The sequence below is a fragment of the Passer domesticus genome, chromosome 6 (assembly GCF_036417665.1).
Source record: "Passer domesticus isolate bPasDom1 chromosome 6, bPasDom1.hap1, whole genome shotgun sequence".
NCBI lineage: Eukaryota > Metazoa > Chordata > Aves > Passeriformes > Passeridae > Passer > Passer domesticus.
Genome location: NC_087479.1, coordinates 38,454,023 through 38,480,467, shown reverse-complemented (window position 1 = coordinate 38,480,467; position 26,445 = coordinate 38,454,023). Strand labels below are relative to the sequence as shown.

The window sequence follows — 26,445 nt, the reverse complement described above, 5'->3', positions numbered from 1 at the left end:
TTGAAGCACCAGTCTGGATAGTGAGCTTCTGTGGAGGCTTCATGGCCAGGACAAAGGGCTAGCCAGCTGGTGGCACTGGACTGCCCCACAGGCAGATGTCTGGGTAGTAAGTGTGCGCCAAGTGGGTATCAAACATTCCTACCTGAGCCATCCCTGAGGGATTCTCAGGCTGCAGGGGTCAGAGACTTCTTGCCTCAGCACCCAGCATTGGAAATGTAGTCCCACACACACATTCCTCATGGGCCACCACAGCTGGGGACAACAGGCCTTTGGAGGTGTGAGGGGTCTGTTTTGCCACCTCAGCTGGCAAGGCCCTGCACCGTGGTTACAGCAATTCAGAAAAGCCCTGACCAAGGAACTGTGCTGCCTTTGCTCAGTCTTGTAGCAGAGGAAGATGCTGAAGTGTGTCCTGGGACAGAGTGGTACTGAGATGAGATGCAAGGGTCTGCTTTTGGAGGGTTTGAGAGGAAGGCACAAGCAGGTGCTGAGGGACAGAGACAGCTCTGGAGCTCTGACTACATGTAGGGACACGCACATGTAGTGCGTGTCCCTACAAAGGCTCAGCAGCTGCCAGGGCCTGGGCAGAGGCAGCCCAGGACCTGAAGGGGACAAGCTAGGAAGGGACAGCAGCAGTACCTGGGAGGGGCCACGTCCCCTGCCCCACCCAGTAGGTGTCCTGGGCAACCAGGGTGGCTCCTCTGTGACCTTGCTGCGGAACCAGTGGAACCGGTCAGTGTGCACCATGCTGTGCTGCCTGCTGCTCCTCGCCCTGCTGCTGGGGGCTGCCCTCCCACAGCCTGTGCACCAGAGGTGATGGCACTTCCCTCCTTCTCCTCCTCCCTGCCCTGGTGCCTGCAGGGGCCCTGACAGGGGCTGGGACTTGTGGCACCAGGCCTCAAGAGCTGGCCAGACTGAGTGGAAGATGCAGCACGTGGGAGCCCTTGTGCCAGACTGGGTAAGTGCTGTAGGACCTTGGCTCACTCCTGGCCTTTGTTTTCCTCTGTAGGAACAGCTACTCAGTTCCTGAGGATTTCACTGCTCCCCTGGAGCTGCCACAGAAGCACTTCGGCCTGGTGGATGGTACAGTGCTCTCCTCGCCCCTCTGAAGCCCCTTTCCATGCACTCACCCCTCCAGCTGGGTGGCTGTCCCGGAGCTGAGCCCAGCCCCTGCTGCACCCGCAGATTACGGCATCAGACCCAAGCAGCCTCGCTTCGGAACGCGGGCGGCCCCGCGGCGGCCGGCGGAGCTGCGCAGAGCTCGCAAAAGCAAGCGCGACGGCCTGGACCTGCTGGAGTACTACGAGGACGGGCGCCTGTGAGCCAGTGTGCCCCGTGCCTGCCACAGCCCAGCAGGTGAGGGCTGGGGCAGAACCTGCCAGAAGTCCCTTTGGGTCATCATATGATCTGTGGACTCCCAGGACTGCAGCCAGGGCTCTTGGACCAATACTGAAAAGCTCCAGCTCCTCTTGGGGTCCCAAGGGAAAGAAGAAGCCAGGGTCCAACCCTCTTGCAGTGGGAAACAAACACCACAGTAGCTCCGCTCCAGGAACCATCATATTTAATAGTTGTTGCCATCACAGCAGATCCAGCTGAAGCACAGAGATCACTGGCTGCAGGGACCGGAGAGCTCTTCCACCTCCCTGGTGCTTCGCACGGCTCCCTGCGGCCTTTAGCCCTTCCCTGTCCCACTTCAGGCAGACATCCAGCTTTGTGCAGGGGCTGAGCCCCACTGAGCTGGGGTGCCCCTGCCCTGCCTCTGCCACCTGCAGCTTGGGGGAGAGGGGAAAGGGGCAGAGAAAGGCTTCCCTCCCAAGGGTATAGTTACTGCAGGGAGGTATGAGGGCAATTTTTCTCTCTCCCCAGGGCATGGATACAGGATGGAAGAGGTAGGGATGGGGACAGAGGCAGGGGAAAGCTGTCTCATCTCATTCTGGATCTGGTAGAGGGGATACTGGGGCTTCCTCTACCACCTCTGCCCAGCAGCCATCTCCCCAGGGCTTGGCAGGGAGGTGATCCCATCTCCCAGGCAGGAGCCAGCATGTGGGTCTTGTTTTCTGTAGCTGCTGTGTCATCATACTGCAAGAGACTGACTCTGCCCCTGCAATTAAAAGTCACCCCAGATGGATGTGACAGGAAGCTGTGCCATGGTCACAAGGAGGAGATGCTGTCACCCCAGCCTGCAGCTGGAAAGGGCACGAGCACACTACTGCCCCCCACCAACTGCTCACAAGCAGGGCACCCAGCGGGTGCTTCTCCAGTAGAATAAACTAAGAGTATTTTGTACAATAAACACAATTTGTCCAGCCCTCCCCCCTCCCGTCCCCCCAGCCCGAGGAAGGGGAGTCACGACAAGAGGCGGCGCTCCGTGCCCCGGGGAGCCCTGCCCCGGGCCCGCTCCTCCTCCAGGCTCAAAGCAGCTCTTGTCCATGCACGACACGGGGAAGGGGCGAGACTGCAGCCCTGGCTGTGCAGGAGGTGCCTGTGCCAGCCCCTACTCCAGGTAGATGTCCTCTGTGGGGCACGTGTACTCCACATACTCCTTGTAGAATTGCTGAAAAGCCCTCCTGCAACACAGCACCAGGCAAAGCTTAGCAGCAGCCCCCCGACAGGGCAATTATAGATACTTGTTTCCATCCTGACCCTCACTCCCTGTGGCCTGTTTGACCCCCCCAGGCCTGACCTCTTCTGCATTAGCCTCAGAGCTGCCATCAGAGCCACAGGGTCTCCATCCTTGCTCTGATTCCCTGCACAGTGCATCACTTTCAGCCATCTGCCTGCCCAGCCCTGCACTGGGACTTGTTCCAGTACTGTCAGGAATATGATGCCCATAGCCCTGTTAGCCCTGACTCTCAAGCCAAGCATCTCACTTGAGGAAGAGGTGCCAGCCTGGGGCCAGGTCCAAGCCCCACATGTAGGGGGAGATGGCAGGATTCAGCCTGGCTGTCTTGTTCCTCCTGCCCTTTATGAGCCAGCCTCCTCTGCCCAGCCAGGACTCACCCTACAGACTCCGCCAGTGGCTTCGTGGACTCCTCCGAGACGAAGACATGACAGGCAAATCTGTGGTCAGCAGGGTGCTTGGTGATAAACCCAAAATATCTGGGGGCAAAGAAAGTGATGTGACTGCACCAGCAGACCAGCAGGCACAGGTACCCCAGCACCTCTGAGGTGTACCCACCCTTAAGCATAGGGATTTGGGACCTTAAACCCCCCTGATAAATCCTGGTGGCCACCCCAGGGTCACGCCACAGCCCATGTCCAGAGCTGCCGCACTGGGCTCACAGGGAGTCCTCCAAACCAGGGCTCTGAGAAACCTCTTCCCTTCCTAGCCCCAGCCATGCTATCCCCAGGGAACAGGAAGGCAGCAAAGCCTCGCTGCTGAGCTACTGGTGTTGAGAGCTGCACTACACTTCCTGCTACTCACTTGTTGTTCTTTGGATGGTACCCACAAAAGGAAATGTTCTTCAGCTGGAAAAAATGGCTACACTTGTTTACCTGGGGGAGAGAGAGAGAGAGACAGGGGACCTGTCAGAGCTTTTCTCCCCACACCCTGCAGTGCAGCTGGTCTCTGGCCACTGGAAATAGCACTTGGAGACTGAGGAGTGAAATTAATTGGAGACTAATCCTGGGCTGCTATCAGCAGCAGTTTCAGGATTGTTCCAAGCATCTGAACAAAGGGAGCTTTTCCAGGCAGCCCTGCTGGCTCTCACCTCAGCTGCCTTTACCGCCAGTAGCTCCTGCAGGATTTCCCTGGAGACCCTGAGTCAGACTGTACTCAGGCTAGAGTCAGTGCTGCTGTTCACCAGCACACACAGCCCTCCTTCTTCACCAAAAAGGCTCCCAGAAACACTAGTACATAGAAGATTAATAGATAACTTAGAACTAAACAAGTCAATTGAAGCCTGGGTGTCAAAGGGTCCAGCCAGAAATGAAAAATTATTTATACATGTCTAAAGTGCAGCTAAGTTGATGGCATCCTCTGAATATAGACAAGATTTGTAGAAACCTCACCCCAGCTCCATCACAGCACTCTGAGCCATGAGCTACTCCTATCCCTCAGCTGGAAGGGAGGTTTCCCAACAGCTTGCTGCAAAGCCCTCACTTTCCTCTGCTCAGCATCCCAATGTGCTTTACTAGGCTACTTATGCAGAATGCTAATCAGCAGCCTGCCCTTGCCAGATAAAGAGATTACAGGGCAGATCTGGAGGACACCACTGAAAATAGCAGCAGAAAGGTTTAGAAGCAGCTGACAGATTACCGGGTAGGGCTCAGCTCACAGCATCCCAGTGCAGTGACATGCCTGGCAGCTGTGAGAGCATCAGCTGGCAGTACTGCCCAGAGCTGGGGCCTTGTGAGGCAAGGGAGACCTCAATGGTGGGCCTAAACCGCTGACAATGGTGTTTCTCACACGCTCAGACATGGAGTGGAAACCCTTAATTCTGATATGCAATCATGGCCCGTAGCACAGAGGGCACGAGCCAGTCAAGAGCAGCAATCAGGGGAGGGATGAGATGAGCAGGGAGGGGGCTCTACCTTGCTGTGCTCCTTGGAGTCGTCAGCTTTCACAGCAATCTTGACCCCGCGCACGCTGATCTCCAGGACGCAGCTGGAGGGCGGGTTAAAGTGCACAGTGAGGCGGCGCGTGGTGGCAATCTGCAGCACAGAGAGACAAAGCCGTGGGGCTTGTGAGCAGGGATGATGATTCCCCACTGAGGCTCTGCCCTGCTGCCAGATGGAGCAGGCACTCCTCCTCCCTGGGATGGAGTGGGACACTACCTTCTGCATGGCCGCACAGAGCACATCATTGCCCTTGTGGTAGGGAACCTGCACAGAGCCAAGGAACTTCACCCGAAACTGGTCCACCCAGTCACTACTCTTGGCCAGAGCTGGAAGAGAGAGCACATGGCAGGGATCATCTCTGGTGACCAGCTATGTGGGCTAAGCTCCACCTCCCCTCTCCACCTTCCCACCCCTGTGCTTTTCCCTGCCCAGGAAAAGCTTCCATCAACACCAGCTACCAACTCCCAGTATCACAGCAGAACCTGCTCATTGCTCCCTGCTGAATGCCCATTTTGGTCCTCCCCCCTGCCCCCTGCTCAGCACCAGACTGCTCAGCAGGGAGGATGTGGTGCAAGCTGGGGACCTCAGCAGGCTGCACACAGAGGCTTGATACCTGTTACATGGTCTGGGTCCTTGGTGACTTCAATGGCATAGTAGGCAGGGAAGATGCCCCGATCTCCTGTGCGCATGTTGTAGGCCTCATACCAATAATCTTCTGCCTGCACCTCCACCAGCAGAGGATCATCCACCTCCAGCTCCAGCTCGTCCGCGTGGCGAGGCACAAACCTGGGCAGAGGGGCACTAGCAGCTGGCTGGCTAGCAGTGTGGTGGCCTTCTCACTGGCACACTGCTGGGGCAGCCACCACCAGCCCAGACACTGCCCTGGTAGCCATGGGGACCTGGCATGCTATATAAAGCACTGGAGGAGGTTTGGGCTCAACAGGCAGCAGCATCCTGACACCTAATGCAAGGGTATCCCCTATGGCACCACCCAAGCTGCTCCTCAGAGGCCTTGCCCATGCAGCAGCCTGGGCAAGTGTTGCTCCTGGGCAGGGCATGAGCTACAGGTTTGTTCCCCAGGGCTTCCCACACCAGAAACACTGGAGTTTGTGCTGGCTCCACCTTGGTGCGAGTGCAGCACCAGCTTGCCCCTGATAGAGGCTGGGGACACTGTGTGTGCCTGCAAGCTCACCTAAAGACAGCACGGTGAGTCTGCTCCTGCTCCTCCCCGTTGATCATGCAGGAGAACAACCCAAAGGACTCGGCACCTGGGGACAAAGGCAGAGGAGGACATGTCAGCACTGAGGGATCAGCATCACAGCCAAGAGAAGGACATGGGCCAGGCCATCTGCTGAGGCTCCTGCAGGATGGCTCATCCAAGACAAAGCCAGGTGATGCCACAGGAGAGAGACATGGCTGGAGCTGCTGCGCTGGTGCCCATCAGTCCTGCTGGGAACAAGGCCTCCCTGCGCCAACACAAACAGCTGTGACACCAGCATGGGACCAGCCACACCATGGGAGACCCTGCCTGCTGGAGCATGCCAACAGTGCTCTTCTGGGCTTGGAGAGGAGTGTGGCATGACAGGAATATGATGGCCCCCTGTGAGCTCAATGCAGCCTCAAACACCTACTGCCACCCCCACCTGACACGATGTTTTTCCAAGCCCCACCATGCCTCCTGGACCACCAGGGACAAAGCCACAGGCTGCAGCAAGCAGAACTGGGGCTGATGTCTGCTGGTGGCTTCCTGTCTCCTGAGCATGTACCAGAGACAGGCAGGGCTGCCGAGGCAGGCAGCCACCAGCCCACCTTCCCCCAGTGCCCAGCACTCACTGGAGGAGCGTGCCCGACCACTCATGAAGACATTGAGGAACTTCTTGGAGAAGTGGATGTCTGCCTCGGGGGTGGAGTCCTCAGAGAGGCAGACTGAGTCACGCTTCAGCGCATCCTCCTCATACTCCTCGCCAATGGCCGACTCGTAGGGTGAAGAGATGCAGTTGTCGTAGACTGTGGCCGAGTCGCTCTCATCACTGTAGCCTGAGTAGCACTGCTTGAGGCTGACCAGCTCCAGCTGCACGTTCTCATCCACCACCAGTGTGTATTTGACAGAGTCATAGGAGAGGGCACTGGTGTCCGAACTCACAGAGGCTCGCTGAAGGTTGTGCCCTGGCCGGGAGCCACCGCTCCCGCCACCACAGGAGGCCCTGGGCAGGTTTGTCTTGTCGGGGGAGGACATGTAGTCCAGCACCTCATCCTCCTCGCTGATGGAGGGGTTGGTTTTCCCTGCCAGGGCCGAATAGCCGGAGGTGTCAATGTCAGAGCTGATGGACATGCGGTTCTCACTGGACTGAGACAGGAACGGCTTGTCAGTCTCCAGGGGGTCCGAGTTCTTCTGCACGGGCGTCAGGTAGATCTCCTCCGTGGCCTCCAGCCTCACATCCGTCTGGTAGCGGATGCGGTCCCGGTGGGCCTCGGGGCCCCTCGTTACCACCACGACGCTGGCACCGTGTGGTGGGGCCCGGCTGCTGGCCTGGTGCTTCTCGGGCGGCCGGGACGAGGCAACGCAGGCTGGGGCCATCTGTGTGGCTGCTGTGCGCCGGCACGGGCTCTCCGTGGATGTGCCCCGGTCTTTGGTGGAGGTTGTGCTGTTTTGGTGATTGACCTCATCACTCAGGCAAACGTGGTCGTGGGGAGGGGTCTGCTCACCTGTAGGGAGAGCAGAGCAGCGTAGACAGTCACACGAGGAATGCTCCCTGACAGGGAAGGTGTCCAGGGATGCCACCCAGACTCACAGAATCACTTAAGTTGGAAAAAACCTCTAAGATTCTCGAGTCTAAGCACTAACACTGCCAAGTCCACCACTAAACCATGACTCTAAGCACCACATCTACACAATTTTCCACACTTCGGGGACAGTGATTCCAGCACTTCCCTGTTCCAATGCTTGTTCAACATTTCAACGAAGAAATTTTTTCTAATATCCAACCTAGACTTCCCTGGTGTAACTTGAGGCTGCTTCCTCTTGTCCTACTCTGTGCTACTTGGGAGAAGAGAGCAACTCCCAGCTCACTAACAGTCTCTTTTCAGGTAATTGTAGAGAGCAAGACAGACATGCAGCCTGCATCCATGTGGTATGTTTTCCCCAGCCTCCTGCTCCAGCACCACTTGCCTCAGGCTCCTGAGCACCATGAAAGGGTGCAAGGAGCTGACCCTGGCCAAAAGCCTGAGAACTCACCCGTTTTCAGAGGGGACGACGACCGGGACACCCGCTCCTGCCAACTGTGCTTTTTCCCCAGAGAGTTGTTATTCAGAGTGTCCTGAGGAGAAGAACAAAGCTGTCTTATAGCCTGAACAGTAAACAGCATGTGGCATGGCAGCACCCATTCCTCCCTGGGCCCAGAGCACCCCGCTCAGCTGGGCATGCTGGGGCACATGATGCTCGGGGAGACCACCAGCCCCAGATCTCACCATGCTGATGCTGCAAGAGCTGGCACGATGCTGAAGCAGGGTGGGCACGGAGCCAGCTGGGCTGCATTCCCCCACCAAGGGAAACTCAGCTGCAGAAGCCCACAGCTGGACAGTCCCAAGACAAAAAAAAAATCAAGACCTGAGCCTGCCTGCATGCTTTGCTCCCATTCTGCCAGCCCTGCCTACCTTCAAACCACCCAGCTGAATGGAATGGGGGAAATCCCAAGGACCAGGTGTTGTGCTGCTGCTCAGCTAGAAGCCAGCTACTGGATAGATTAATGCCTGCCTCTGGAGACATCTGTATTGGGTATACACAGGGACATTCACTGATAGTGTGCATGTATGCAAACCTACACATACACAGCTCACTAGCAGATGTCAATCCGAGCAGCGTGAGAGGAGAGGCAGGATCAGGCCATCCATATTGCCCATGCCTGGGCAAGTTTCTGTGGGTGCTGTGCCCTGCCTGCCCAGCCCTGGGTGGCACAAGGGAACACATGCTCAGCCTCACTGCAACACCCAGGGAGCAAAGGGCACCGAGTCCCCTCTAATGAGGGCCCTCCTGCAGAGGGGGGACAAATCCTCCCTGCCTGCCCCCACAGGATGTGGCATCCTGCCTGGTGCAGTGCCAACCCTTGTCCATCCCCAGGCTGTCCCCGGCTACACGCTCTCAGCCCCTCCTATGGGCACTAAATGTTTCTGCCCCAGCTGCAGCACTTTGCACTGTTAGGTCTTGCTTAAGTACCAAAGCCCCGCTGGGACTCCCTGGATTTTCTCACGGCCTTATCACCAGCCCGCAGCTGTTCCCAGCAGCACAGGAGCTGCCCTGTCCTTACTTTGCCTCTTCACTGACATGAAGGAAGCCTTTGCCCCAAAATTCCATCCTGTCACACACTGCTGAACCATGCCTGCCAGATCCCTGCCTCCATGTGGGGAGGGAGAGACCCCCTTCACAGAGCTTTGGCAACCTCCCACCACGGCCCTCATGAGTCTCGCCTGTGCCAAGGCAAATAACAGCACGTCCCTGCTAGCCTTTCCCAGGGACACCATGGGCCGGGATGTGGGCCAGGCAAGCTGTCACAACAATGGCCTCTGCGTGCAGAGTGCCACAGGGCCAGCACACACAAGCCAGCCTGGCTGCCTGGACTGGGAAAGAAGGCAGCAATGCAGCCGGCACAGCCCACTGAGCCCAGCCATGCCACAGGGCCAGAGCATGCAGGGGTCTGTAATGCCCTGCAGGGTGGAGAGGCATTCACAGTGTCTTAGAGGATGAACCTAGACAGTCACAATAGCTGCCTCTTGCCCTCTGGGGAGCTGGGGATGTTCCTCTCACCATTTCCAGGCCACCTGCCTGGGATGATGATCATAGAGTGCCCAGCAGCAACTGAGACATCACCAGACTGGATCCTGGCCCCACAAGAGCAGAGGCTGGGATGACGCTTTGCTTTGTGAACACCCTGTCTGGCAGAATGCCTGGTGCCCCAAATGGGCATTCAAGAGAGGATGCATGGCTATGGTCCCTCTTCTGACTATTTGTAGGAGAAGGGAGCTGGGCAGGTCAAGGGGATGCAGTGTCTCACACAAGTGGAGACAGACTGGGGACAGGCTGGTCCCCAAGGGATGCCCTGCACCCTGTGTTCTCAGGGCACCACACAGACAGAGGGAGAAAGTGCCTCTGGCCAGAGGTAGGCATCCAGAACAGGAACCCCAAGCACCTTACAGCCAGCTTCTCACTAGATCTTACCAAGAGCACTATCCTACCTGGCAGCCATGCCATAGTCCTGTGCCACCATCCCTGCTGGCTCCAGGCTCCCACTGCCAGCTGCAGCAAAGCCCCCTCTCCCATTCCCCATGTCTTCAGCTCAGCTGTGCCCACACCTCACAGTGAGCTCCACAGCCTCACCATCTCCTTGCAAAGGGACCATCAGCTTCCCCTCCCCAGCCTACCATCTCTGCAATTCCCCCCACCCCCATCCCTCTCTGGACGCCTGCTCCCACCCCCGGACACTGGGGTTGGGACTGAGTGTCTGGGAGAAGGCCCTGCTGCTCCCCAGCTGGATGTGGCTGCCACACACCACTTGCTGCTCGTGGTCCCTGCACAGGGTGGGACAAGGCTGCTGCTGTCCCCTTGTCCATTATGCTCAGTGGAGCTCCCCCACTCCTCCCCAGCCCTGCTGCCTTTGTCCCCGGTGCCAGCTGCCTGCGGGCGCCTATCCTTGGCTCTGTGCCTTCCTCCTCCTCCTCCCACCCATGGCCTCAGGCAGAGAGCTGGCATCAGCTGCCGGTGCTGGGCTGGTGACACCCAGCTCTGACTACTCCCCATCTGTCACCCACGGGGACACCTGCCTCTCACTTCATGCTCCTCGGCTGAACGTCACCACGACGAAAATCCTCCTACTTGGCAGAAGGCAGAGCTGAATGGAGGAGGGCGGCAAAAATAGCCCTGCACGTTGTGCACTTTGCGTGGGCTTGTGAAGTTTGCAGAAGCGGCAGAGCAAAGAGACTCCAGCCGCCGCCTCGGGGGTCAGGATGCAGGGCACCAAAACATCATCCATTCCAGGGGTGACAGTGACACCATGGCTGTGTGGGGCAGGCAGTCTTGGCTAAAACCATCCAAAATCTTTACAAAATCTGAGCGTGAGTGAGACAACAGTACCCCCTTGTTCTCCTGGCCACCATTTTGGGCGTTGCTTTTCGGTCTCTCAGATTTTGTACGGGGTTCTGACATTAATGCTTCTCTTGCCAGGCACCACCGCTCAGAAGCTGAGGCCACCATGTCCCCACTGCCAGGCATGGGGCACCTGGTGTCACCAGCCTGCCCCAGAGCTGGTGCTGCCCCAACCCGCGGCCGCTGGAGCCCAGCCAGCTGCTGGTGCCGGCCCTGGGCTCGCCAGTCCGTGCTGTGGTGCCCCGTTCCGCGATGGCTCATTCACGTTCGGTATCCCTGCCCCGTTTGCTCCCCATCCCACGGGAGCTCTTCACAGCTCCCACCCTGCCCCTGCCGCACGGCTCTCTGCCAGGCCACCCGGGCCCTGATGGGGCACATCTCACTCCCGACACTATTCCTGGCGTGCTCCCTCTCCACCCCGGCACCAGAGATGAAAGCAGGACCCACCCGAGGCCTCAGCCCCTCAAAGAACGCCCGCCGAGCGCCGTGCTGGGATGCTCGGCGGTGCGCAGGGGCGGGCGGCCGGGGCGTGCTCAGGCCCCCGGCACCGGGCACCCCCGGGCCCGCAGATCGCTCCCTCGGGCTCGGCCTGCGCTGCCCCGGAACGGAGCGGCCGGGAGAAGGGACCCGGGATGGCGGGGGCGGCTGCCGCGGTGCCGAGCCCCGCCACCCCTCCAGCCGAGCCCACCATCCCCTTCCATCCCACCCCCTCCCTCCATCCGCCCGAGACAAAGCTCCCGGCAGACGGCGGGAGCATCCTTCCTCCTCCTCCTCCTCCTCCCCCGCACCACCCACCGCCCTGAGCCCCCCCTCCCGCCTCACCTGGCTGCGAGGCACCTGCGGGAAGAGGTTGAGGGTTGTGGGTCTCTTCGGCCTGTACACTTCGGTGGTCCCGGCCGGGGGGTCTTTCTGCAGCGGCTCGGGCGCCGTCTGCTCCTCGGCCGGCGTGTCCCCCGCCGCGTCGATGAGGTCGAGCTGGAGCATCTCGGCCTGCAGCCGGCTGGCCTCCCCGCCGCCCGCCGCCCGGGCCGCGCCGCCCGCCCGGCTCACATGGCCCTGCCGGGATTAGCGCCGCGATCAGGCCACACGGCGGGACGGGCCTCCCGCGGGGCCGGGCACGGGGCCGCGGCCGCCGCTGCCACCCGCGGCCGCTGCCTTTTAAAGGGGCAGCGATGTTATTCCCGGAGCCGCGCAGCCCCGCGCCCCCTCCCCAGGCAGGTGCGGGCAGCATCCTTGTCCCTTAGTGATGGGGCTTATTCCCGGCAGGTGTCTGTCTGCAGGTACATGCAGCCGTCACACTCACTGCGAAGCACGCAAACGTGCACACCCAGCTTTCATCTCGACATAACAAGGACATTTTTTACAGTGAGAACAACCATTCCGCAGAACAACCTCCCCAGGGAAATGGTAGAGTCCTCATCGCTGGAGATTTTCAAGACGCCACTAGAGAGTGTGCCAGATCGTCTCACCCAGACTCCCTTTCCCACACAGGGTTTGGCCCGGTGATGCTTTGAGGTCCTTTCCAGCCTGGGCTGCCCCATGATTCTTCCTTCCAAGGTACACTGTGCCCTTTCTTCCTCCTGTCCTGGCAGGTGGGACTCATACAAGCATGTAATCAGTTTGATCAGACTTTGTCTACCCCCTGCCTGCAGCAGGTCACTTGGGGTCTTGTCCATCACCCCTGAACTTCCTCACAGGTGGAGAACCCACCACCGTGCTGGCCCCATGTACTGCATTACTACTACTACTGCTTTTTCTCTCTACGGGGTTGAAAATTTCACTGCACACCTCTGAAAGGAGTCAGGCTCCTCCTTCCCTGCAATGCCCACTTGGACCAGCAGCTCCTTCCCCCTTGTCTTACTCATTGACAAGCTTTCTCTGCCCACTCCTTGCATGCGTTTGCATATATCAGACCTGAGGCCATATGGAAGGATGCCCGGCACTGGATCTCCAGTCACTTGCTGATGCTGGCTGTGCTCTGGCTGGAGGCAGCTCCCGTTTTTCCCCTGTGCCCTTTTGGAGCAGGGCGGCCACTGTGGCCTGTGGGGACTTTGAGGAGCAGGTGTCCCATCCCACCACCCTGGCTGGACCCACTCCTTGTGGCTATGTTGCTGGGCAAAGAGGCACCAATGTCACCTCTGTGTGTGTTTGAAGGTCCGTGGGTGCCTTCCCAAGGCCCCCTCCTTGCATTAACTGCAGCTCACACATGCACAAGTTGCTGCAGCCAGAAATAAAGGCAGCAGCTTGGCATCGTGGAGTTGACTTGCCTGTGTTATCAGCTGCTTGTGGTGACTCCTCAGCAGGCAGAGATGGGGAAGGGTGGGATTTTGCAGCTGAATACTATCCATGTCTCCAGCTGAATGGAGGATGCCCCTTGAGTCATGAGAGAGGAAACAGCCCCAGCAGCTCTGGCAGCTGCTCCAAGAGCTCTTGCTGCTACCAGCTCCTGAACTCAGACAAAAGCCAGCACAGGCAGGGCTCTGCCTGCTGCAGGCACAGTACAAACCCTCTCATGGGACTCATTTCCCCAGTGTCCTTGCTAAAGTCCTGTAGTGGGTGAGCAACTGGAGAAGCACTGCCACCAATACTTGTCCTCTTGAAGCTTCAAACATTTAAATCTCTTGTTTTAAGCCTTAGCCTTCATGCTACAAGTTCTGCATTTCTGTCTGTGACAAATGACATGGATTTTAACAATGAAACCAAGGCACGGGGAAAGAACTGGAGGGAAAAGCCAGCTGCATAGATTATACCTAGCCAAAGTGGGTGTATTGGAGTCAGCTGGTGACATTCAACCTAGACTGCTAATAATGCTGCTTCCATAATCCTGTAGCTGTAGCAATCACTTGGAAAACTCACAGAGGGAAAATACCCGGAAGGATGCAGAAAAGCAAATCACTGTCATTCTGAAGAAAAGGGCACCCTAGCAGGGGTGCAGCATTCCAGGTTCAAAAACTCGGGGGAAACTATAGCCACTGCAGGTATTATTTATGGCCTGTAGCTCAACAAAGTGATTTTGAAACCACACAGAAATCAATCACCTTACCATGTGAGTGAGACCTGCAGTGAGCTGCAAAGCAAGGGCAGGGACTAGACATTGGGAAGCCTTTCTAACTGCAAGGATACTGCCCACCAGAACAGGCTGCCTCGGGAGCTCTCCAGGAACAAATTAATGTCACTTAAGGTCAGCTTGAGCATGCTCATGTCTCAGCACAGATGCAATGGTGAGGTGACTTCCCCAAAGTCCCTTTGCCCTGTGGGAGAGCAGTACCAGTGCCCAAATCTTGTGGCAGGATAAACACAAGATGCACACCTCATCCCCAGTGCAGTCACAGGGACGTTTGTGCTTCCTTACAGACCTGTCCCTGGGACTGATATGATGCTGGTGCGCTCATGCTGATCCTACCTCCCACCTGCACGGTGCTGTCACAATGGCAAAAAGTCCCAGTGTCCAGAAACTGGTGTCTCTGACAGTGCCAATGCTGTGATCCATGGTTCCAGGGGGCTGGAGCAGAATGAGCCCTGCTGCAACTGAGAGGTACTGGGATCACTGAGGAATCCCATGTGTGGGGGATGCTGCCCACCTGAGGAAGCTGCTCACTTCCCTAGCAAAGGGAACAAGAGGAGTGGGGTGATACACAAAATGTCTCTTGACTGATGCAAGTCTTCCCTGCTGCCCTACTCTCACCGCCTTCACTGTTAGAGGAGTAGCAAAACCTTCAGCTGGGGAAAGCATTTTGTGAGCGCAGGGAAGCGAGGGGGACTTGCAGAGCAGAAGGCACAACTCTGCCCCTTCTCCCCGCCACCGGCTGGCTTCACAGCGCCAGGAGACGCCTCTCTGCCCCCCGCCTGGCACAGCCACAGCTGGCCATGGACCACAGAGGCAGCTTCATGGGACAGCCTGTGAAAAGCTGCACGGAGCCAGCAGCCACCTTGCTGCCCTGTCCTTTGCTCCCAGCCCCCACATCCAGTTCCTCACCAGTCCCTGGATGGCAGGCTCATGGCAGCTGCTTCCCTCTTTGCAGTGGGTCCCGCTGGCCTTCTGGGAGCAGCTGCCAGCAGCAGCACACTTGGATCAGTGGTGCTCAACATCAAGAAAAAGCCTCTGGCATTCCCAGCAATATTATTATGCCAAAAAACCTGTTTTTTTCCTCCACATATCTGTATCTTTGTGGCTGTTTCAGACCTTTTCATGCAGACCCACGAAGGCTCTGCATAAAAAGGTCTGAAACAGCCCTTCATCGGCTCTTTTCCCTTTGGGCACTTGTTCTCATGCTCTTAGGTATTTCCAAGAGAGGTATTTATTTTTAATTTTTTTTTTTCATTCCTGCATTAACTGTTTTCCACAGTTCCTGGAAAACAGATCGGGCATTAAACTTCTATTAACCTCTGCCTGGCCGTTTGCTGGGATCCATTTTGCTGAAACCCAGATCTTGTCACCCTGGATTTCCAAGCCACTAAAATAAGGCGAAACCCCAAGTCTGGTGCTTTTGTTGCAACTATCCTCTCAACATACCTGACTGCTGCCATTGGTGAGGTAGAGGTGGTGTCCCTTGCCCTTGTGGCCCCAGCTCCTTCCCAGCTGGCCTCCTGCCTTGCCATTCAACAGCCCAAATGACATCTCTGCTCCTCCTATGAGCCTCTCTTCAGCCTATCTCACTTCTCATTTCATTCACGGGGACTTCTTGTTGAAATTAAGGTTCTTTTCAGTCTCACATGGTATTATTCTTCACTCTTAGAACATTGTCTCCCATCCACCAGGTGTGGTCCTTGTCAGTGGAGAGTTCCCTCCTGCACAAACACCAGTCTGCTCCTCCTTGCAGTTTCTGTGTGTCTGAGCCACTGTTTCTGAAGAGCTGCTAAAATAGCCCATAACGAGGTCATTGTTTTTCTGGGACCAAAAAAAATCCCCAAAACCCATCTCTGTTTGTGACCTCCACACCAGCTGCCTGTTACTGCCACAGGTTTTGCCATCAACCAGCTCTGCCTAGACCCCCCACTTCATCAAGGTCACGGATTGTCCCCATCCAGCAGCCACCTCCGCAGCCCTCAGGCAGGGTTGTCCCCCTTGCTCCTTTCAGTGCTTCCCTGCTCGCTGTTGGGTGACTGTGCCCACCTGTCCAGAGACTCACAGCAGGGCAGCTGGGTGACCCAGCCCCGTGTCCCACGGTGCTCCCCAGATCCTCTCTCCCTTGCCCGTGCCCCTGTGCCCTGGTGTGACTCTGAGCCAGCAGCTTGCTTTCACCTCCCGTGCTCCACTGCCATGCTTCCACCGCTGCCTGGCCCTGCAGGGGTGACCAGAGCCAGGCCCTCAACCTCCCTGCCACAGCTGCTCGGGGGCCCTGGGTGCTCACCATGGGCAGGGCGCAGCACGGCCCCTGCTGCCCTGCTCCCAGCTCACTGACAGCCCCACACGATGCAGTCGGCCATGCCAACTGCCGGCCATTCTGACCTGCGGCCCTGCGCCGCACGCAGGCCCGGCCACGCTGCTCCCTCCGGGCCTCGCTGCTTCCATCAGGCAGATCTCGCAACCCTGTCGCCCCCAGCTTGCTCTGGATGGCAATCAGCTTGGAAAGCTCCCTGGCTCTCGCCTTCAACATTTGGGATTGAAAAGCCCCTCTCACAGCCATTGTTGTCACCACTTTTGGTTCTGCTCCTCGGGCAATCCTCCGTGTCCCATATAAACCATTTGGACGTATTTTTAGCAGGCATCTTTTCTGAGCATGATAAGCTTCCTCCTTTGCTGTGTTTATGAATAACTCACTGCTTCCCCTACGGCAGCCTCGCCTCCCCCTCCCACTCCAGCAGACTCTCAGTGCACCCGGACATTTGTGCAAAGCAGCTCTGAGCTGTCCTCAGGGAAGGCATGGGGCTCGCTCCCAGAGCCTGAGCCAACTCTCTGCTGAGGGTCAGGTCTCTGTGTTGCAGCACAGGGATACAGAAACCCCTGAGTAAACTGTTTCAAATGGGTAAAAGAGACTGGGTTTCCCTCAAGGAAGGGCTGCAGCGCTTGAGCTGCAAGTCCCCCCTGCCCCTTCCCCTCCCTGCCAAACTTCAGCCAAGGGCTGTCAATCTGTAGAGAAAAAAAAAATAAATCCTGCCCTGAGCCCAGGGGTGCTGTCAGCAGTGGGGAACTGGGATGGGTAACGGGACGAACCCAGCAACACACCCCCAGGCTCTGTCTGCCTCACCTACTGCAGGCAGGAGCATCTTCCCAATGCCAGGCCCTGGCTGCGGCTGTGCCCTCACGGATGCCCAGCACTGGCTTTGCCCTTGGTTTTCCCTGCAGCATTATCCCTCCTCCCTTGAGCACACACAGCCCATGAGCCCAGACTGTCCCAGGGAAGTCTGGCCATCACATCCTATAGCAGGAGGAGCCTGCAGCTGGAGCAGAGATATCCAGCAGCATTCTCATATCTGGGAACAGACAAATTTTTGCTGGGAAGGTCACGAATTAGACCAAGGAGCACAGCAAGACACCTGCACCTCCCAAGGATGAGGTCTGCCTGTACTGTCCTGCCTGCAGTGAGGAATTCCAAACGACACAAATTCACTTTCTAATTTTAAATCTGCGACAAATTCTTGTGCCTTTCCTGTCCTCTCTGGGTCTTTATCAGTTTTGCAGAGGAAGTATTTCCTCTGAGGGACAGAATGATTCTCAAACCACTTGGCTGCTCCTCCAGCATTTGCATCCTTTAGCATGAAACACATTGACAAAATGCAGAAACTCTGTGTTGAGAGGTATTAGTTCTTAGCTTAAATAAGTAAGTTTTCAGTAGAAAGGGCTCACAGAGTTACAATACTGCGTGCTCCAGTATGCAGTTTGCTCAGCTTTACTTGCCTAGCATCAGTAGCTGGATCTCCTGAAGCCTTGGGACACAAGCTATGAATTTACACCTAGAGATGTTTTTGGCTGGAATTGAGTTAATTCTCCTAGCAATTTTCCTAGTAGCTGGTGCAGTGCTGTGTTTTGTCTTTCTTATGAGGGGAGCATTGATAACACACTGATGCTGCTGTGGTTGTTGCTGAATAGTGTTTATCCCAAGCCTAGGGCTTTTTTATTTCCCCATGCTCTGCCAGTGAGCAGGTGCACCAGAAGTACAAACCAGAAGACAAGGAGACTCCAGCTGTCAGCAGAAGCTGTAACTCCACAAGATAAGAACAGTGTATGGCCTGCCTGCACAGACACAGAGAAAGAACCCAGTAAGATGTTAGAAGACCCCAGACCAAAAACCACCACTGGACCAAGGGGTGCATGGAGAGTGTCTGAGGGGTGGGTGCATGAGTTGTATGGGTATAATTGCCCAGGAGTTTCTTTGTTCAGGATCCCTCTCCACAGGCACCCAGCTTGAGCTGACCTGGTGCTGTACCACTAAACTATTTATTTTTATGAAATCTGAGCCAGGGACTTTGCTACAGGAAACCCAGGGTCGAGCTTGAAGGAGGAGGAGTGAGCCTTAGAGTGAGGGTGTGTTTGAGTGCGGGGTCGAAAGGGCACCTGTCAGCTTACTGGAGCTGCCTGCTACAGAGACACTCTGCTCCCAGCAGCTAAAAGTCTCAGGTGGTGTGTATGTGATTCCTTGAGTGATGTGAGACTGCTCAGGCCATGGCTTTTCCTTTAACACCCTGCATATTTCCAAATCCTATGTAATTATCAATTTATCTCCACATTTCTGCCCCCATGGCCTCCTAGGGAAGTTCAAACCATGGTGTGAACCCCATCAGGTTCTTGAGAGCCTCTCTAAGATGGATGGGACACCCAGCTGTGGCACCTGCACAGGCTTCCCAGCTCCCATCTTTATTCCACCTGCTGGCATTAGAGCTTCCTCCTCCACCCAGGTTTCAGGAACCTCCAGGTCTCCAGCCTCCTAAAGACCTGTGAACGGCTCTAGCTAAAGCTAGCTAGCAAGCAGAGAGAACACCTTTGGTGAGCAGAGGACAGCTCTCACCATGCCAGCCCAGCTGCATCCGCAGGTCCAGGGATGCATGTGGGGACAGGAGGCACAGCCCAGGTGGGGCCTTTGGTGACACCTTACAAATGTCCTTGATTCCTGAGAATGCTTGTCAGGTGCCAAATGCTCGCTGGTCATCCTGCTCAAATGGGGGCATGCCCCCCATTTACACCCCAATCCTTGGGCTCATCCCTGAGGAACAAACTCCAACCCCTACAGCACAGTGGAAACCAAAATGCACCAGCTTTGAGATTGAGTCCCTTGAGTCTGGCTGGTACAGAAAGGACTGCACTGTGCTGGAATGAGCAGAGGGCACTGCCAAGCAGAGGGGACGGGGGCCATGGCACTGGGCTCCTTGAGAAAGCATCACTCTGGGGATCTGGTGGTCCTGCATGTGGGCTGATGGTCCTGCCAGCCCCACTGGCACATTCTGCCCATCCCCATCACGCTTACCCGGGTTGTCAGGCTCTCCTTGCAGTGCAGGCTGATTCCACACTCATCAGTGATCTCAGAGAGGTCTTCATCCTCAAATTCCTCAAGGCTGATGTCATGGGTGAGCCTGGAGGGAGTGGAGATGGCCTGGTCACCCACTGCCCCAGTGGTGGGCAGGAGGGTGCAGGGTGCTGTGGTGCCTGTGCGCTGGGAGCAGCACTGACACCCCAGGAGAGGCTCTCCCAGTCTCTGCTAGGAAGAAAGACTGGGAAGGTAGCTTCTTCTCAGAGGGGATAGGTCTGTCCCCATCAAATGGCTGGGCTTGGCATGGTCCATGACTGTTGGGAGGCAGGAGTGCACCCCAAAGCAGTCCCTGCCTGACCAAAGACAGCAGGGACATGCAGGCTGAGAGAACATGGAACAGACAGAACAGCCAGCCCCACCACAGGAGGTTTGTTCTGCTCACACCATCCCAGGGAGCCTTTGGGATTGTCCCAGCTGGGCACAGACACCCAACAGGGCAAAGGCCAGGGTTACACAAAGTGGAAAGGCTGTGTCCAGGGCACAGCTGGAGTATGGACCTGCTGGGACAGGTGAGCACATCAAGACCCACAGAACCTGTAAGCACGGCAAATCTCTCAGCCATGGCAGAACCAGCCACTGAGCTGCAGCTGGGAGGGATATCCCAGCCCAGCTGCCTGCAGTAAGAGAGGGCAGCTATTTCCCTCTGCACCAAAATCACTCCCCAGGGTGACTGTGGGCATCCCTGTGAACATCAGTGCTGCTGAGCTGGTCTGCACAGCCTCAGGGGTCCCTTAGGGCTGTCAGCCCCAGACACACAGATAGATTTCTTACACCCCTTCAAAACAAGAGAGATCCTTTTAGCAGCTGAAAATGTGCTGATGAGCCCCAGGGGAGTGGTGAGGTGCTCCTGGCTTCTGAGCATTAAAACATTTCAACATGGTGGTACCTCAATGCTCTTCTTACTTATTCGTTACCACAGGGGAAAATAAAAAAGCCCAATTCAAAAATCCTTGGCCAACCTACTCAGACCCCTGAGTTTTGTCTGGAGTGGTCATGGACATTGCTTTGCTTGCCACCATTTCCCTTTGCTCCCAGCTCCTCTGGCTGGGAAACACTTGGGTGAAAGGGCTGTGCCAAGTCCATCACCCCTCTCTGGATTTGTCCCCAGCAGTGCAGTGAGAAAAGAATGAGAATGGTGCTTTGCGACCTGCAGAGCTCCCACTCTCACTTTAAGCATTGTTTTCACATCTTGGGGCTCCCCCATGCAGTGCCACCAGCCCAGTGGCATGGAGGTGTAACATCTCCCCTGCCCCAGCTCCTGGAGAGGGAAAAGCCCAAAGGTGAAGCAGCATCTTCCCTCTGTGTTTCCGAGGACCTCACTAGTAGAGGGCTCCTGGGGTGAAGACAACTGGGAACAGCCACACCCATGGAGGCAGCCCCTGCAAGACACAACAGGAATGCAAGGACACGGCCTTCAGCACAGGGTGGGATGACTGGACCCCCCCTTTCCTGTCTCCTCCTGCTGCCCATGGAAGGGAGGCAAGGCGGAGCAGGAGGCTCATGATGAGCCTTCAAAGCAGAAATTGATTTCTTCTCCGGTTACACGGGTGGCCAGGGTGGGACATCAGCCGTTGCTGATGCTCGGGGCCTCCACCCGCCATGCAGTGAGCACTGCGGGGTCTGCTCAGGGCACAACGCTGCCGAGGGGCTGCCAGGGCTCCCTGGCCCTGCAGGAGCAGCCTGACAGGGTGGCAGTGCCCCCCACTCCAGGATGGGGACAGGCAGCCCTGCCCATGCTCTCGGGGATGGGGAGATGCTGAGCGGGTTCCCCAGCACTGCCGGGCCAGCCACTGCTGGGCACAGCAGGAGGTGTGCAGACACCTTCTGCCACGCTGGTGCCCGGCTGTCACGCAGCTCCCTGCGCAGCCAGCAAAACTTTGGGCTCAGCTGCGTGCCAAGTTTGCTCCTGTCCTGTGGCCATCACTCGCAGAGAAGGGTGATGTGCCCAGGAGCAAGGGGCTGCCCTCATTCCCCTGCATGCCCGCGGGACTGTCCCCCCTTCCCTAGGCCCAGCCGGTCCCCTACCATTTCTCCCACTGATCTTCCAGCCAGCTCTCCTCCTCGGTGCTCGACTCCATTTTCAAGGGCAGCTGCATTGAGGAGGACCCCCCCTCACTGGAGGACACGCTCCCACACCAAAGAACACCCCCAGACCTGCTGCGAGGAGCGGTGAGGGAGGTGAGAGCTGAGCCCTGGGTGCCCGCTGCCTCTCCGCCTGCCCCGTCGCAGTCTGTGCCTGCCGGCGCTGCTCTCTATCCTCACTGCGCAACCTGGGGAAGCTCATTAAAAATAGATGGAATCAGCTGTCCTGGAGGGGAAGGGAAAAAAAAAAATAACCTCCCCAGCTGAGCCAGCGCCAAGTCCCTGCACTCTGCTGGGGATGCTGACTGCCTCTGCCTGCCAGCCAGCCAGCCTGGCTCCTGGTCTTGCTCCAGCACTCGGCTCCTCAGCACCCACAGTGGGCACAGGGGATCTGCTAACCCCATCGTGGAAACCCTCAGCACACGGCCTCCTCCTGCCCTTGCAGCACTGCTGTCCCCCACAGCAGGGGACACAGACAGGAGCATCTGTCCAGCTTCTCCCCAGGCGGAGCGAGGCCCCTCTCTGATGCAAAGGCCAGAGTGTTCCCAGCACAGCAGGACCGGTGTCTTGGCCAGCTGCACTTCCAAGCCCAGGGAGCGCCTTCGCCAAGGGACAAGCCCCGCCAGCACAGAGCAGTGCTAGCACCGCTGCCCTTCCCTGTCTGCCCCCACCTAGCCCCCAGACCCACTCCTGCCTCAGGCACGATCATTCTCCAACCTCTAACCCACGCTGAGGGCCAGAGAAATACCTGGTGAGCTGCTCTGCCAGCTCCCACACCTCTTCTGCTGCTGAAGGAAATAGGGGTCTTTTCCAGGAGGGGCTATCAGGTGTTGCTGACAAACTGTTGGTACAGCAGATCACATAATCCTAAACCACCCCTGTGCCTCTCAGACCCACTCACTCCTTGCCAAAGATGAAGCCAAAGTAGCTCTAGAAGAGGCACCCACCATGACTCTGAGATGGGAACAGGGCATCCCCCTCCCCACAGGCTGCACCCACTGTGATACACAGTGGGGTGGCACCCCCACTGCCACTATCACAGCACTGCTCTCTTGCCCCTCACTGACACCCACTCCAGGAGCTCCAAGTGATGGGTACATCTCCCACCACCTGCTTTGCTCCTGGACAGGTTAAAGGGTGATGCCACAGAAGCCCAGCTCAGGGCCTGGACTGTCCTGCTGAGCTAACCTGTTACAAGCTGTCTCCCCACCAGTGCCTCACCACTGGTGAATATCACTCATCACACTGTGGTCATTGTCACTCAGCCCCACAAGAACAGCATCCAGGACTCCATCTTCCCTATCAGCTCTGCCTGGAGGCACCTCTTCTGCTTGAAACCTCAATTAGTGCCACGAATAAAGAAATCTCTATCTTCGTATTACTCGCGCCCTTTGCTCCTCTCACATGGATGATCCAGGACTTCCTAGGAAACACAAGGAAGGCTCTCCATTACCCACTTCTGCTCCCTGTGGTGGAAACACCCCTTCCTTCCTCTCTTGCTTCTCAAAGAGGCTAAAAATACCAGCAAAATGAAACAGCTCTGACTCCTCTCAGCTCCATCACTGGCAGTGAAAGTCTGAGCAGGACCTACACGTGTATTTTGGCCAACTTCCCTTGCCAATGGCCATGGCATCACAGGTATGTGGGAGTCTGTCTCCATTTGTGAGAGAGACCCTGGAGAATCCCCCAGGAGAACCCTGTCCTTGCAGGTTATGAGTGCTTTCCTGAAGGATGTGCCAAGCAGCACCTGAAGGTGGGCAGCCCTGCTGTATGCATGAGAACTGATAAACTTGGGATTCTCAGGGGCTGTGAGCAAGAGTACACACATGGGTGCATGAACAGAGGCAGATGTTACCTGCCCATGGCAGGAGCAGCTTGATCACAGTCCTAAGAACCCCTTATGATTAAGCCCATCCCCTGTCAGCCCACTGCCACTGCAGAGGATTTTCCATGCAGGGCAAAATCAGGGCAAAAAAATGATGTGATGAAGCTGGGCACTCCAACAGGCCCAGCTGCCCAAGCCATGCTCTGATAGTCTGCTGTTAGGTGCTGTGTGCAAGTCCTGTAACCAGCACCACTGGAAAAAATAATATTAGCCTACATTTGGCTGGGCCCTGTCTTTCTCTTCCATCTCAGTGGCTTTGTTCGAAGCGGTGAGAAGGTGCCTCTCCCTCCACCAGAGGAAGACAACCCTTTTGTCCCCCCTCACAAGAACACAGGTAGCCCCATTCCGACGCCCAGCTCATTCCTTGCCTCCAGACAGGCTTTGCTGACAGCTCCAGATGAGCACGACAGACACAGAAAACAAACCAGAGCTAAAGTGATTTTTGCCTCAGCCTGAAGGTGCGTCTTTGAACTTCCCGACAAGACTGGGAGAACTTCTTCCCCCAGAGAGACCCTCCCTTCCCAAAGGGCTGTGATTTCTGACACGGCTCCCTGAGTAGTGGAGTAGTTTCCCCTCTCTCCTGACCTGTGGAAGTAACTCTCTGAGGGTTTCTTTCCCTAGGTGCCTTCCTGCCCACTAGCTAGGTGGATGCCCTTTGCTTTTATCAGGGAAAGCTGAAGGAGATAGAGGGGATCACTCCGTGACCCCTCCCAGTTCCAGCTACATTAGAGCCACCGTGCTGGGGACAGTGGGACAGGTAACACTGAGCTCTGCAGGGCCCTGCATCCAGCTGTGCCCCAGCTGTGCCAGTCCTCCCTGTCCCTCTAGTGCTGGGTAGAGGGACCCCTAACCCAGAGAGGCCCCACAGAGAGAAAGCCTGCCACAAAGGACTGCCAAAGCTTCTTAGCAGGGCAAGGAGCTGCAACACAGTGTCCCAGAGAAAGATGTTAAGGAGTTCCAGTGAACCCAGACTGCACTGCAAGGCTTTGGGAAGCTTAAGAACAACGGGAGGGTGGGTGAGAATGACTTTTTTACTGCTGTCTCCTAAAATGCTGTTATTTCGTCGTGAAGAACAGACACCTCTGGAGGACCTCCTGGCTAAAGGAGGGATCACCTCACCATTCCTTTCCTCCCACTTCTTCTCAGACAACACCAAACCATCACTGCCAGGCCACTCTGCCTGGTCTCTTCAGAGCTTCAGTCTGCTTGCTGGCCAGGACTGAGCCCTCTCTCAATTCAAGCCACCTGAATACTTGGGCTGGTATGTCACCGCTCGGAGCTGGGGGTGCAGGTACATGTAGCAAAGGGCAGAAATCTGAAACACCTCATCCTGCAGGCAGCCAGCAGGGGCAGAGCCCACCTCGCTGCCAGCCGTGCTCTGAGCCTTCACTCTGAGCCACGCTCATCACTGCTGGGGGCAGCTCATCTGTGGGGACAGCCCCTCGCTGAGCCCTGCACAAGCCAAGCTGTGACACATAACCCAGCTTGTGTTTCACAAGCATGGCTCCCTTCTCACACGACACTCCCCGCCACAGCATCGCCTCTGATCTGCCAGGCCCTGCCCCAGGCTCAGACACATCACTGCATTTTCTTCCACTTACACCTTGAGCTTGGTGCCCGGGGAAGATTTTGCACTCCTGCCTTGATTCCCCAGTTTTCCACCCAGCTGCACAGCCTCCTTCACACAGTCAGTTCTTCCCTGGAGCAGGCTGGCAGCACACAGAGCTCCTTCTCCAAAGATCTGAGGCACAGCCAGAAGCAGCAGCTCGCTCTCCCTCCCAGGGCACAGCTGTTTGCTGGGGAGCAGGAGGGTGCCCAGGGGACAGCCGCTACCTCCAGGACAGCAGGACAGGTGGTAGGCCCAGAGCTGCTCGGCAGCTCAGCCTCCAGCCCTGGCTCGGTGGCCAAGCCCCCTCTCCGTGGTGGAGGATTCCGGAGGCAGCGTTTAATCGCTGGCTTTGCAGGGTACACCAGCCATGTTGCAACAGCTCCCAGCAGCTCTCGCAGGCAGCGCTGCAATAGGAGGCAGCTGCCAAAGAGCCTGAGCCACCAGCAACGGGGGTCTAGAAGCAGAGCCCTTCAAATATCAATTGCCTGAGCACCACCTCTGCTTGGCTGCACCCATCTGTTTCCTCACAGGGACCCAGGGGCTCCCCAACCTCAGGGGCTGGGCCTCACAGAGGAGGGCACGGTCTCAGCTGTGGTCCCAAGTGTGGATCATCCCCTCCTTTCCACCCAAAATCTCAGCATGCAAGGCAGCTGGTACTATTCCCCTTTCTCAGGCAGCTCCCCCCAGCACCCCTGGGTGGCAGAGGCAAGCAGAGAGCAATGGCTGACGAGGGCACAGCTGCCAGGAGCAGCGAGCCACCCCTGATAGCAAGCGAACACTGCACCTGCAGGCGGGGCAGGGCTCCTCCCTTACCCACCCAGCACATCCCTCTCCCAGAGCTACCCTCAGCAGGCACCAGAGGCTCCAGAACCCACAAGCATGCCTGGTCTGGCCCATGCCATCGGGAGTCCCTGTGACAAGCCTCATTGGGTTTCAGAGGAGACACAGCCCCCTGCATCCCAAATCGATGGGAGCACTTGGTATTGCTAAGAGGATCAATTCTGGCACTCTCCCACCGTCTCACTTGGGGTTCCTGTTTCACAGGGGCAGGAAGGAAGCAGAAGCACCTGGGATTTCTAGGAAAGGGCTGGAAAAAGGCTTTCCTTGGGGAGGGGAGAGAGATGAAGCTTTTTTCTTCCATGGGGAAGAGGTGTTGGAAGAGGAGATGAGCCAGGTAAGGGGGCGGGAATGGGGTGCGAGGGGAACACGAGGCCAAGCAGGGGGCTAGGAAGCTGCAGTGGTGGATGTGCGGGGCGAGGGCCAACATGGCTTGGGTGGGCGGGCTAAGCGGCCGGGGGGGCTGGAGCGGTGTCTGCGGTGGGGTCAGCGGTGGCTGGGCCGGGGGGCAGGAGGGATGGCTGGGCCGGGGGCTGCGCGCCGAGGGGGCAGAGGGCCGGAGCAGGCGGGGGCCGGAGCCGTGCGGGCGGGGGCTGCAGCAGATGGGGAGCGCTGCCCCGGGCAGGGGGCAGGGGCAGCCCCGAGAGGGTTCCGCGGGGGGACGGCGGCCGGTACCTGAAATTGGGGGGCGAGGCGAGGTGCAGCCCCAGGAAGGGTGAGGAGGCGGGCGGGGATGCAGCTCCTTTCTCTCGCTCCGCCATTCTGTGGCTCTCTCCATGCAGGCGGAGGGCGGGCGGGAGGGAGGGAGGCAGGGAAGGAGGGATGAAGGGAGGGGGATGCTGGCGGTGCCGGCGGGGAGGGACATACCTGCCGC

General features: G+C 57.4%; 2 protein-coding genes and 1 long non-coding RNA gene across 3 annotated transcripts in view; 2 read left to right on the top strand and 1 right to left on the bottom strand.

Annotated features, from left to right (window-relative positions):
• Positions 1-647: 647 nt before the first annotated feature.
• FREY1 (Frey regulator of sperm-oocyte fusion 1) lies at positions 648-2,304 on the top strand. The gene is made up of 3 exons (XM_064424733.1): positions 648-810; positions 1,007-1,080; positions 1,183-2,304. The coding sequence occupies exons 1-3, from the start codon at positions 743-745 to the stop codon at positions 1,317-1,319; spliced, it is 279 nt and encodes a 92-aa protein (XP_064280803.1). The 5' UTR covers positions 648-742; the 3' UTR covers positions 1,320-2,304.
• Positions 1,542-26,394, bottom strand: MAPK8IP1 (mitogen-activated protein kinase 8 interacting protein 1). Its single transcript, XM_064424712.1, has 12 exons — positions 26,247-26,394; positions 19,096-19,201; positions 11,516-11,749; positions 7,793-7,874; positions 6,391-7,263; positions 5,750-5,825; positions 5,171-5,343; positions 4,774-4,883; positions 4,531-4,650; positions 3,422-3,492; positions 2,998-3,096; positions 1,542-2,564 (listed from the first exon to the last, which is right to left on the bottom strand). The coding sequence occupies exons 1-12, from the start codon at positions 26,330-26,332 to the stop codon at positions 2,492-2,494; spliced, it is 2,103 nt and encodes a 700-aa protein (XP_064280782.1). The 5' UTR covers positions 26,333-26,394; the 3' UTR covers positions 1,542-2,491.
• LOC135303229 (uncharacterized) overlaps positions 21,955-26,445 on the top strand; it is an 8,598-nt gene continuing 4,107 nt past the window's right edge. Inside the window, exon 1 of the long non-coding RNA XR_010364707.1 lies at positions 21,955-25,908. This is a non-coding gene — a long non-coding RNA (uncharacterized LOC135303229). The remainder of the gene's footprint in view (positions 25,909-26,445) is intronic.